The 12,999-nt window shown below is 38.5% G+C and overlaps 1 protein-coding gene across 12 annotated transcripts in view; it reads left to right on the top strand.

Annotated features, from left to right (window-relative positions):
• USP15 (ubiquitin specific peptidase 15) overlaps positions 1–12,999 on the top strand; it is a 132,517-nt gene that overhangs the window by 84,501 nt on the left and 35,017 nt on the right. Inside the window, exons 9-10 of one of the 12 annotated variants that reach the window (XR_003998510.1) lie at positions 1,333–1,503; positions 12,757–12,842. The exons of 4 other annotated variants lie outside the window; for them this stretch is intronic. Coding sequence is in view for 1 of the 8 variants with exons in the window: in XM_030548868.1 (XP_030404728.1) it covers positions 215–376 (162 nt within the window). In the remaining 7 variants the exon portion in view is untranslated. Of the gene's footprint in view, positions 1–214; positions 624–1,332; positions 1,504–4,357; positions 4,764–6,845; positions 7,448–12,756; positions 12,960–12,999 lie in introns of those variants that run through there. 7 more of the 12 variants (XR_003998509.1, XR_003998511.1, XM_030548867.1 and 4 more) reach the window with 7 other exon arrangements.

Raw genomic sequence — 12,999 nt, 5'->3', positions numbered from 1 at the left:
TAATCCATGCTTATTCAACTCAGTTTTCTGGGGCTTTCACCAGCCCCCTTTTGTTTCCATCCGGGTCCCTCAGCTGACCTATGGCTTGGACGTTACCATCCATCAGCCTCGTAACAAGGTTAAGGAGGGCTATGAGAATCGAAGGGGTTGGCTCCCTGCCATACTGATCATAGGAGTCCCTGAACCCCCTCCTCTGTTCTTTTCCTTTATCCAGGACCTCTTTTTATGTCCTTTACCTGGCCATTTATCTCGTCACTGGCTGCCCTCCCTGTGGAGTACCTGCACTGAACATCCGCCACAAGGAGGTGCCAGCCATTTGCTTGGCTGCCTCCCCGCCCAACCCCACCCGGTTCCCAGACATCTGCAAATGGCCTAGCAGCCCTACTGGGGAGAAAGAACCTGCATTTCTCTGCATTTCTGAAATACATTACATATAATCCTGACAACAGTACTGTGAGCTAAACAGGTGCTGTGTTATCTGAATCTTATAGATGAGAAAACTGAGACAGAGTTTAAATGACTTGCCCAAAGCCACAGAGAATTATTTCCAGATTTGTGATTTGACCTTCAGTTCTCTGCTCAGACTCCACCATGCTACTCTTCTCATAAATAAAATAAACTTGGTAGCTAGTTATGAAATTTTTTTAAATGGAGGGGAAGAGCTGCTGGGGTGGGGGTGGAGGGGGGGGGGGGCTTGTGCCTGTGTGCGCGTGCGGTTCCTATACAAACTTAGAAATGCCCAGATGAGGTGATTCTTCTTTCTCTACTCCCACCAAATATGTACCTTCCTAGATATTTCCTTGCACTATTAGCACTCCACTTGGATTACTTTTACTTCACTTGCACCTGAAATTTTGGAGAGGAGGGGAGAGAACAATGACATCAACATAAAATAATCTTAGATAGAATTAAGTAAACTAGGAGCTAGCTGAAATTTTGCCATACATGCCAAAAACAAAAAAAAACCCAAACACCTTATTACACTTACTTCCAGCGCTTCCAATCAGTATAATCTGAATTTTTGTTTCATCTGGATGACTGGAAAGTGGTTATTGAATTAGAGTAGCCTTCCTTTTCAGACATTTCCTATCATATTTCATGAGACATCTGATGTGAGCATCTGAGACTGACTATTTTTGATCTGGTAGGTCTAGAATAAGATATTAAAATTTGTATTTCAGGTAACTTAGTTGTTTAATCAGTTTGTAAAACAGGATATATGTTTGCTTCCACTGACTTACAAGATACTATTGTATGTGTTAATCAGAAGATAGCTGTATCTTTGATCTTATTGAGTACTTGTTTATTTCTTTTCTTGGGGGATGGGTGGAGGACTCCTTTGTTCCTGTGCAAGAAGCGCAAGGATTTTCCCTCAGTCCTGCTTCGCAGCCATCCTTCCTGAGGAGAACTAGATGGAACTCTGCGTAGCCTGTCAATGCCTCATTATAATCAGATGTGAAAAATGATTGAGCATTGTGAGCCACACCCCTCCACTCCCAGGAGGTGAGCATGTTGCTTTCATGGTGCTTCCACCCTCTGCTGGGCCAGACATCAGTTAACAGGAAATATAACCCCGATCTCCCTTCTGGCAATACAGTGCACTACCTCTAGGTGACCTCTTATTGAAGACAACACTTTTATGTTGCCTCAAAGGCATTTATTTTGGCCTCTTGTTACAGTGTTGGCATGAGTAGAACCCTTTCACTGGGAAAGGTTAGCTTTAAAGTCTGTACTCAGGCAATTAAAGCTTCTGGTGAATTTCTTGAGGATATTCATGCCTTTCAACTTAGCTGGAATAGGAATTTTGGTTCTTCTGAACAAGATTGAACATGGGAATAAAGGCTTGAGAGTCAGATAATGAACTGACATCTATTGGATTATTTTAACCTTTTATTCCCATCTATGTAATTATCCTGTTCTTTCTGAGTGAATAGGTTAATATGTCAGGAACTTTTGGGAATATATTAGCTGCCAGAGGAATGGGAGCTGATCTACTTATAGGTGTGAGAAGTAATAAAAATTTAGCAAGGCTAGTATTTTTTTGTGATTTGTGGTAGAAATAAGCCCAAATATTAATAAAACTGTAACCCTGCTAAGACATTGACTTGGTCTACCCTACGGAGTTAGGCCCACGTAAGGCACTTTACGTTGACCTAATTATGCCAGTGTCTACACTACAGCTTTGCTTCTGCCGATATAAGTGCCCTAATACACCGGCGACATAATTCCATTTCCACGAGAAGGGTTTATGTAGATGTAGTAGATGTAGTTAAGGCAATACAGTGTCCATGTAGACACTGGGGGTTACTTACACCAGCTTACATTGGCTGTTGGCTGCCATTCTTGTCGTGTTCAGAGACTAATTACAGCAGTGGCTGTAAGTCAGCCTAACCTAGGGAATTTAAGTTTGTGGTGTAGATGTGCCTACACTCCAACACCTGTTACCTACTTTAACAGTATCTACCATTTTAACTACTTAAGGGCTAGTATCTGTCCATGAAATTATTCTAGAATAGTCTATATGAAAATTTATTTTGCTGATCACTTCTAATGAAAACTTAAAATCCAGGGATAAGTTTTGCTCCTACTTTTTTGTTTTTCTCTTAAAACGTTTTAGATAGAATATCTTTCTACTTTCCACCCCCTTTTAAAAAAGCCACTCTTTTAAAAGAAGAATCATAATCTGATGAGGACAGATCTGAAGAAAAGTGTTGTGTAGCTTGAAAACTCTGCCCTTCCACCAGGAAAGTTGGTCCAGTAAAAGATAGAGATTGATTTTTCAGGAAAGATACAAAGCTATTTAATTTGTTTCAGGAAGTAAGGAATGAGTGTGTTGATTGGGAGATAGTATGAAAGATTTAGTCTGTCTCTTGCTATTGTGCAATGCCTAAAGTTATTGGAAAGGAATGTTTATAAAAAAATGAAAGATTAAAAGAAAATAAGTAGTTAAAATGGTTTCATTTTTAAACGTATTTTGTTTGTATCTTTTATATTTATAAAAGCATTCCTATACAGTAACTTTAGACATATACACAATCTTAGGCAAAAAGACTAAGAATAAAAAATGAGTAATATAATATGCAATATAAATATTCCTTTATACGTATAGCTTTTTTTATCTGTAGATCTAAAAGCACTTTTCTGTAGACTATACAAAAAATGAAAGCTTAATAGTTGTTGATTATATTTTGGACTTTCTTTCCCTCTTCTTTGCAAACTGAATCCTTAGACCCTCAGTCCTAAAAATCACATGGTTGCTTATGGATGTAAATGAGCTATTTGCCAAAGCATATGCAGCCCTGTGGAGGTATTGAATATAGTGTGAATTGGTAACTAGAATTTTCGAACAGGTTAGTTTCAGCTACAGTCACAACTTCTTTAAACATTCCTCAAGAAGATGGAGACCCAAGAGAGCAGTAGCAAGTTTTAAATGCAGTATTTATTAGTGATTAACTTGATTTTTTAAAATTCTTTTATTGATAATGCCACAGCATTGAAAGAGTTAATGATAGACGTGTTTAATTGAAATGTATCAAATACTAGCAGGATCCCAGAAAACATGGCTGTAGTAAACAGCCCACTAATTTCAATAAGAAATATATCAATAGGAAAACATGGGCTATTGTTCACAAAATGCAAATCTAACAAATAACAACTGATGTACAGTAAAAGGTCAGGATGCATAGAAAACTTTTGGAGAGAGTTACTTCAGACTTGAAACTCAATGGGCAGAAATCGAATTTCATAAATTATTTATTTTTATGAATTCCCAAGAGTCCTGCTTAATGTGAAGTAAACAAAAATGCAAATAAGTGAAGTTATTCTTGAAATACTCTGCTACTTCAATCTTCCATCTCTCAATGAAGGCTGCAACAATTTTAGCCTGTTAATGCCAATAGTGCAGTGTCATGCAGTGCAAAATCCTTTAAAAAAAAAAAAAATCATGTGTCAGTCTTACAAATCAGTAGTAAGACCACACTAAAGAAAGATTGGCATAAAGATTACTTAGTCCATTTCTCCAATGGAATTGTTTAAAGCAGAGGACGTTAATAAATAGGACCCTACCAAATTCACAGTCCATTTTGGTCAATTTCATGTGCATGGGATTTTAAAAATCATAAATTTCATGATTTCAGGTATTTAAACCTGAAATTTCATAGTATTGTAATTGTACAGGTCTTGACCAAAAAAAGGTGTTCTGAGGGGGGTCGCGAAGTTATTGTAGGGGAATTGTGGTACTGCTACCCTTCTGTGCTTCAGAGTTGCTCCAGGCCTTCAATTAATGGCCACACTGACAGATCTCTGTTTAGAGCAGTAATCCTGAAGGAAAGATTGAGAACTTCCTTCTTCTTCTCAGAGCTCTAAGAACACCCTAGTGACTTGTGGTGAGACTTCTCAATAGAAGACGACAGGTAGCAGATTTTGAATTTCACATGTTTGGGGGAGGATGTTTTTAAAAACTCCCAGACAACCCTACAATTGCAAACAGATGGAGAGAAAAGAGAGATCTTATTTATTTCTTTTGATTATCTGTTCATTTAGCTACTATTGCTTAACTGGATCAGTAGCCGAGAGACTCTAGATAAAGCCTTCCCCTAAAAGTTCTGTTCATATGTTTAATCAAAGAGATTGGAAAGTGCAAGGTTTCCCCACTGAGTTAGAACAGAATTCTAGTGTGACTCTTGTTTAGAATTTTTGTGATTTAATCTGAGAGTGAGTGTTCCCTGAGAATACATAGCCTTTCACGTAGGCAATGCTTCTTACCAGGCAAATTGGGAGGGATCTATTATGCATGGTGTATCTAGTTCATATCACATCTATGAGAAATCTTGCTTTAAGGAGTTGGATTTTGTGGATACTCTGCATAGCATTATGTATTGGGACTGGATTTTTTCCTTAGGGAGCCAAAGAGGAAATATTATCCCCACTTATTTGTCTACAAAGAAGTAAGTAAAAGACTTTATTTGGATTTGGTACTAATTTGGTTTGGTTTGACTGTTCTTCATCATTGACCACAACCAACTGATAAGCCAAAATACGCAAAATCTACCACAATACTAATGATGATCTAGGTTATGTCCCAAAAACTAAATGAATACTTTACATCAGTTTTCAATAGGGATGACAACGTAAAACATGGGGGCAAAGGCAGGATATCTAATGGAATGAGTGCATAGAAATGGAAATTACCACATTAAAGGTGGAAGCAAAACTCAAAAAGAGCTTAATGCACTCAAAACGGAGCTGGATAATATCCATCCTAAAATACTGACACAAATGGCACATGAAATTGCAAGTTCAGTAGTGAGTATTTTTAATATCTCAAATTGGATGTGGTACCATATGTCTGAAGAAGAGCAAGAATAAGAAGTATATTTAAGGGGAAATGCAATAGATCTAATCTGCCTGGACTTCAGTATAGCACTTGATATGGTAAAACATGGGAAATTTGTTAGTTAAACTAGAGAATATGGGGTTTAGGATCAAAATTGTAAGGTGGTTAAGGAAGTGGCTAACAGGGAGACATGGGTTTTCCTATAAGGAGAATTCTCTGGCTGGTGGGGGGTTACTAGTGGAGTTCCTCAAGTATCAGTCTTGGAACAGATCTTGTTTAATATTTTCATTAGTAACCTTGGTGCAGAAAGTAATAGTATGCCAATGAAGGGTGCCAATGATGCAAAGCTGGGAAGCATCGTCAATACAGAGGAGGATTGGAATATTATACAGAAAGAACTGGGTGACCTTGAGGCATGGAGACAAATAAATTAGATGAAATTTAACAGTACTTAAGAGCCTAATAACAAGAATTTCAGCTATAAACTGAGGCTCATTACTTGAAAGCGATGGAGGAGAAAGACATGAACCATAGGAAGACTGAGTCACCAATGTGAAATGGCTGTGGAAAAGGTAAATGCAATACTAGGATGTGTCGGATGAGATATTTCCAGTAGAGGTAGGGTACAAGGCATTGGTAAGACCTCATTTAGAATAATGTGTGCAATTCTGATCACCACGTTCAAGAAAAATGAATTCAGAGTGGAACAGGTGCAGAGAAGGGCTACTAGGATGACCAGAAGAACTGGGAAGCCTATATGAAAGAAGACTAAAAGAGTTTGGTTTAAGCTAAGAGGGTGATATGATTACCAGGGATCCTAGAAATCCTTTTGCCACACAAAAACATAGAATTTGCATTTTTACAGAGAATCTTTAGATTTAACAATTTGTGAAAAAATAAAAACCTATATTAACTAAATTTTACTGAAAGTACCAGTGTCACTTATTCAATTTGTACAACCTCCCCCTCTTGTGGTGGATTTTTGATTGTTAAATTTACCTAGATAAACATACACCAATAAAGTGCTTCGGCGAATAGAAGTTACTCAATGGCGTTTAGGGGTTTGTGTTTTAATGCATCTCAAATTTCACTTCAGCCTCCAGACGTGAATAATTAAAGTTCTGAAAAGATGCTGAAAACTTTAAAAATCACCCCTAAAGACAAATTTCATGTTTATAGCAATGTGCTGTTCTGTACTGGATGCAACAAGGCTGTAGATCGTTTGAATGCAGACCAGTTTTAGAACACATGGAAAGCACTAAACGTAAGCTGAATGAAAATAAACTAAAGCAAGAGGCTGAAACAGCAGGGCCATCGATGACCGTAAAGAAACTGCACTGTGACTAGATCATTCTAGCATTTTAAAAATGTCAAAGAACAGCATGACACTGTCACTTTCAGATTTTGTTTGAATGTGTATAAAAGATGTTCCTCTGCATAAAATTGATTTACCTGTTGTCCAAGATTTTTTGAGCAAGCATGTTGAGAGGTAATGCTATTCCCAAATCAGATCAATTGTATTCCCGTTATTTACCAACGCTCTTTGAAGAGGACATACAGCACCTTCTCAATGACCTGAAAGGAAACTCGATTGCTGTGATCGAAAAAACAACCGACTTAATTTCATGGCTGGAGCATTTTACATCATCAGCTGATAATGCGAATGGATCTGCAGCTGCTCAAAGCGCTGCTAATAAACTAAGACAGTACAACCTAAAAAATAAACAACCAGCAATTGACTTTCTCCATGCTGTTCACACATTGGCTCCTAAACAAATAGTTGCTGCTTCTATAGATTATGAAACTGAAACCACAATTAAAGCTGTCTGAAGAATGCAACATGGAATGGCTAGTGTATTTAGGGATTGCCAAAGACGTGTGTGGAAACATTGATGATCTTATTTTCTGATGTGTGGCTGTTGAAGATCACGTTCCCAACCTGGCAAAACATGCAGTGGTTCTCCTCCAACTAGACTGTATATTCAGCTGACATGGAACGAAGTTTCAGCCAACTTGGGGTTCTTTTCTGTGCTCAGCACCAATGTTTGAAAGACGAAAATGTGGCTGGAATGCTGCAACTCTGTTTTTTAACAACCAGGACTAATTCATAAAGTGAGTAATGTTAATATAAAAGCAATTTTCACTTTATTTTTGTGCATTAAAAAAATCTGAAAATACAGAATACAAACAGAAGTATTTGGTATAAGTAAAAAATACACATTGCAATTATATTTTATTTCATTATAATGATTGGCACTGGTAGGCTTCGAAGTTACTTTCTTAAAGATTTTAAATATAGCAATAAAACTTGTGTTCAACTGATACCTATATATATTGTGGCTAGGGAAAGTAAAGTTCAGTGTTTCATTTTAATTGTGGAAAAATACGTATTTCTGGGGGGCGGTTATTGGAGAATTGGGGGTTTTTAATGACTGAAAACTAGGATCCCTGATAATTACTCTGTACGTCAGAGACGTAAACACCAGGGATCGGGAAAAGCTATTTAAGCTAAATGTTAGCACAAGAACAAATGGTTATGAACTGGCCATGAGTAAATTTAGGCTGGAAATAAAAAGGTTTCTAACCATCAGAGGAGTGAGGTTCTAGAAAAGCCTCCAAAAAACGAGTAGTTAGGGGCAAACAACCAAAGTAGTTTTAAGGTGCAACTGGATACATTTATGAATGGGATTATATGACAAGGTTGCCTGCAGCAGGACACTGGACTAGATGATCCAGGAGATCCCTTCCAGTCCTGTGCACATCAAGTTAAAGATATCGGTTAATAGGCAATATGTGTAAATATGTTTACCAATTCTTCAGCTAAACCAGAACTAAGTACATAAGAGGGGCTGTACTGGATCAGATCAATGATCTATCTAGCCCAGTATCTTGTCTTCTGACAGGGCCCATGCCAGATGCCTCAAAGCGAATGAACAGAACAGGGCAATTATTGAGTGACTTGTCCCCTGTCATACAGTCCCAGCATCTGGCAGTCAAAGGTTTAGGAACACCCAGAGCAGGGTTTGCATCCTTGACCATCTTGGCTAATTGCCATTGATGGACCCATCCTCTGTGAACTTATCTAATTCTTTTTTTAACCCAGTTGTACTTTTGGGCTTCACAACATCCCATGGCAACGAGTTCCACAGGTTGACTGTTTTGTGTGAAGAAGTATTTCCTTATGTTTAAACCTGCTGGCTGTTAATTTCATTGAGTGACAACTGTTTCCTGTGTTGTGTGAAGGGGTAAATAACACTTCCTTATTCACTATCATCTGCAAACTCTTAAGTTGGATCCTGCAAGAATTTGTCAATTATTGGCTCTGAAATACTAAAACAAAAGTAATGAACAAAAAACCTTGAGAAATCCCAGGTCTGTATTGTCATCTTGTACTTACTTGGATTGATTGTGGAGAGATACCTCATTCTTTCTTTCAATTAGAATTCAGTGTAGACCCACCCCATCAAACCATAAAAAAAAAAAAGGCGCAAAAAATGGTTTGTCAAAAAAAGAGTAGGCATAATTTAAAAAGTAAAATCTCCAGCAGACACAAGCTTCCAAGATTTCTCAGTGAAAAGGGAATTATGAAAATGCTAATAGCATTCTACAGTTAAGACAAATGCATTTCAATCAGAAATATTTTGTTTCAGCAAATCCAGGAAAGCTGAGGTGACTTGCATCTGCAGCATTTCAAAACAAAATTTTGTATTAAGTGATAAAATCACTTAGTAATAACAAACATGGGCACAAGTCCAAATAATATAAAGATTGAAACTTAATTTGTTATCCTTTTGGTTTTGTTGACTACACTCGTTCAGCTCTGTCTGCACAATCAAACCCTTTGACGTTCCAAATTTACCATCCTGTCTTTAGCTAGATGAAAGACAAGTGGTGTCAGAGTCCAAAATATCTGCTCATTCCAGTATCTCTGGTTGCATCATCAGGTGTGGTTGTCTGACATAGACTTCAGAAACGTGCTCTGTATTTCCCAGTAGTGCACCTTTAGCACCATATTCTGTCATGAAAAGCACATTCAAGTCTCCAAACTTCAAAAATTACGTTAGTTGCTCTTTTAGACCCTTGCTTCCAGGACAAATCTCTCCTAGCTGAAGCTGCAGAAACAGATGAGGACTCTCACATTTTATTTAACCTACTTCCTAAAATTGCTGGTGTCATATCCAAAGCCAGCAAGTGATAGTAGTGTTGATAACCTTCTACTATAACATTTCAATCAACCAGATAGAATTCTACCTATGACTAGATGCATTATTGATCACAATGCAGAGGATCAAGATATGACTGTAATGTACATGTTTGTTTGGTTTCCCCAAACCTAGAACTCCTGTCTTTGCCACCAAAGCAGTCTTACGTTGAAAAAGCACCAAGGAAAATTATCTCACTCATTCACTCATTCTTGCTGAAGAAGAATGTCATGTCTCAACCAGACACATTTCTTGATTTCTTAATGCAAAATAATAAGTGAGCATTGGGTTCTGCCTTTAGAATCTTAATCACGCAAAATGTTCAGATAAACTTCTGAACTGAATTTTTAAAACTGTTGAGGTTTACCTGATGTCAGAAATATTTCTCATCTGTAAATTCATTTTTATGAAGATCCATTACTGTACCTGTTACTGTACAAAAGATGAGGCATCCAGAAAGTTTGCATCTTTACCTTTATTTTCTGGAAATGCTGTGACTAGGACACATGAAGAAAAGCTGAACAAGCACAAGTAACAATCTTTGACTGCTTTGTCCACCTGACTTCACAAGAGAAAAGACAAGAAAGATTGGTGAATCTGAATTGCAAAAATTGCATTTTATAGGTTTCATAGGAAGTTGTTTTCCTCTGGTTTTGTGCAAGCTTTGGATGCAGAACTGGAATAAAAACACTATACTTGAATATGGCTTAACTGCTGGATTTTTCTTATGCTAGTGTATAAAAGATGGATGGTTGCTCATGGCTAGTAAGCAAACAGGACTTTACCTTAAAAAAACAGTTTCGTACTTCAATTTTGAGCCCTGAGATAAATTTTTTTTTGCTCTTAGCTAGACAGCTTCATCACAAAATTGTACTGTTTCATTGGAATAGACTGATGGAAACAGGATGATTTTTTATTGTTAGTTTGTGTTAATCCTCTTCAGCTAATGTATCTGATCTGGACTTGCCTAAATTTAAAACTAGTCAATTAGAGATCATGATTAACAATGGGGATTGAGATATTTTTTGATTGAGGTTTTAGAAAACTATACATTTTGTTCACATTAGCAAAGATATTAAACTATTCACACCAAGTAAGTAAAAAACAGCTTGTTTTCTTTCCTATTCTCGTTACTTATTTACTAAAGTATTGAGCGTATTTGGTCACTTGAGCATTGTGAAGCAACTGTACTAAACGGAAGTGATTCAAATTCCACATTACAAAAACAACTTTGTTTTTGAAGGGAATTGCTTCAGCTGTTTTCCAGTACTGGATGAAATTCTAGTTTAATTGTATGAATTAATAGAGTGACTGCCCATAGAGAGAAGGATTAAAGGCAATTGGTGATATAGCACTGAATATTCACAAGTTGATTTATATAATAAGATTATACTGGCTGACAAATTGAGGGTTCCATTACACGAGTTACTCGTGTTCCCAGATAACTTTGGCAAGATTTTTTTTAAAAGTACTAGTAAATGCTGCATATGTTTGATAGTTCACCTTACAAAGAAATATATATGGCATTGCCACACAGTTGCAATAGAAACTTGCTCTGAAAGTTGATGTAGAGAACTACTTTTTTACCTTCGGTGAAGTATGTGACGCTTGGGCTACAATCCAAGGCTTGTGCCCCAATTACATAATAAATTTGTTTTTGTAGCCACCAATATATTGCATTTCTAGTATGACAACAGAATAGTGGTAGTACAAATCTATTGTGTAAAGTTGAGGTTTGTTGATGGAAAAATCCCATGGGGTAATCTAAAATAGACTAAATCACAGATGCTTTAAGGATGTCACACTGCAGTGGAATCTATGCGCTCTGACCAATTCACTGAAAAAGAAGAGAAAATTACTTTTGAGTTTTTTTTTCTTTTATCCCTTGGAAATTGGAAACTGAGATGTTTCCTTATCAAACTTTTCTGAGATCAGTGGTGCTCATACAATAGTCGCCTGGTTACTTTTTAGGAGGAAAAAAGCATTGGTAAATTTGTTTGGAAAGTTTCCTATCTTTTCTCTTCCCTTCTTTGGGTATTGACTTATAAACAGATACCAAAAGGTTGCATTTTAAACCTGCAAACCTTGACAGTGTTTAAGTTGTATTAGTGTGTACCAATATATATATATCAATTTAATCTCCTAGTCAAGTGGTGTAAGCATAGACAGCTGGTGAAAATATTTCAGGAGACTGAGTAAAACTGTCAGATCCTGCTCTCTGGGGTGGAGAGGTTTAGCAGTTTCTGTCCCAGCCTGGAAGGAAGAGCCCATGGTGGAAGGAAAATGAGCCAACCATGAACTCATCCAGCAGCAGTAGCTCCTGTTGGACCCGGTTCCACACACTGGTTCATTTGCTCTTGCTGCTTGCAGACTTGCTGTGGCAGGCTCCAAGTGATGGGGGGACTAGCCATCTGACCTCCCTCATAACACTCCAAAGTGAAGAAAAGATGCTAATACCAGGGGTCAAGGGTTGGGGGAGGGGGGATTTATAAATGAGCCATAGGGAACTTAAGCAGTTGAAGGGAGAGGGGTGGGTGCAGCCAGGACTTGGAGGTAATTGGGGTGATTTATAAGGTATATGGATTTCAGTGTTGGGGGGGCAGCAGAAGGGCACTGCAGGAGTAAGTATGAATGGGCAGCAGGGGAGAAGGAAGAAGTTGGGACAGGGAAGTGGTTTGAGGAATGCGGAGACTATAGAGGAGGTTTTAAGAGGTGAGTTTGTTGGGGAATGGGGCTTGAGATGGTGAGCGGTGGCTTGGAGGGTGGCAGGGTGATGTTTTATGGGCGCATTGGGGAGTTGTGCAATGGGGTGGGTTTATTTGGGGAGGTGGGAGTTGGTATGGTGGAGAGGTGAGATCAGTGGGTGGCTGTGGCAGGAAGCGGTTCTGTGGGGTTTGGATTTATATAAGAGGTGGGGACTGTGGGTTTATTTGGAGGGTACGAAGAGGTTGAGTGTTTTTGGAGATGCGATATCAGGAGGATTGATGGTGGGTTTAAGCAGGGGCTGGAGAGATGGGTTATTTGAGGGTTGGGTAGGAGTCTGTGGGGGAGAAAGTTATTTGGGGTTCTGTGGTAAGGGGATTGTGGAGGTCCATGGGGCGCGGGAGTGCCAGTGGCCACAGCTGGCTATGTCTGGCTCCATCTTCCACAGTCCCCTTCCACTTTGTCTCACTTCCTCCCTCTCTCCCTCGCTGACACTAACCCCAGCTCCACTCACAGATTCACCTCGTCCTGCTGCAGTGCTCTCGGGACTCTCCTGGTTTGGCCTGCTGCTGGGCAGTCAGGCAGCTCAGTGCCAAGCTGGCTCTGGCACCACAGAAGGCAGAGCTGTGCCTGCTGATCTGGCTGTGCAGATGATCATCAGGGCTCATGTTTGAAAGGGCTGAGCCTCTTCTACCATTAGCCATCTGCTGCCACTGACTGTAAGAAATATCTTCAATATTTAATATAAGCTTATGCTCA

This window comes from Gopherus evgoodei, chromosome 1, assembly GCF_007399415.2.
Source record: "Gopherus evgoodei ecotype Sinaloan lineage chromosome 1, rGopEvg1_v1.p, whole genome shotgun sequence".
In the NCBI taxonomy this organism is placed as follows: Eukaryota; Metazoa; Chordata; order Testudines; family Testudinidae; genus Gopherus; species Gopherus evgoodei.
Note: the sequence above shows the minus strand (reverse complement) of the source record. Positions and strands in the feature narration are given on the sequence as shown.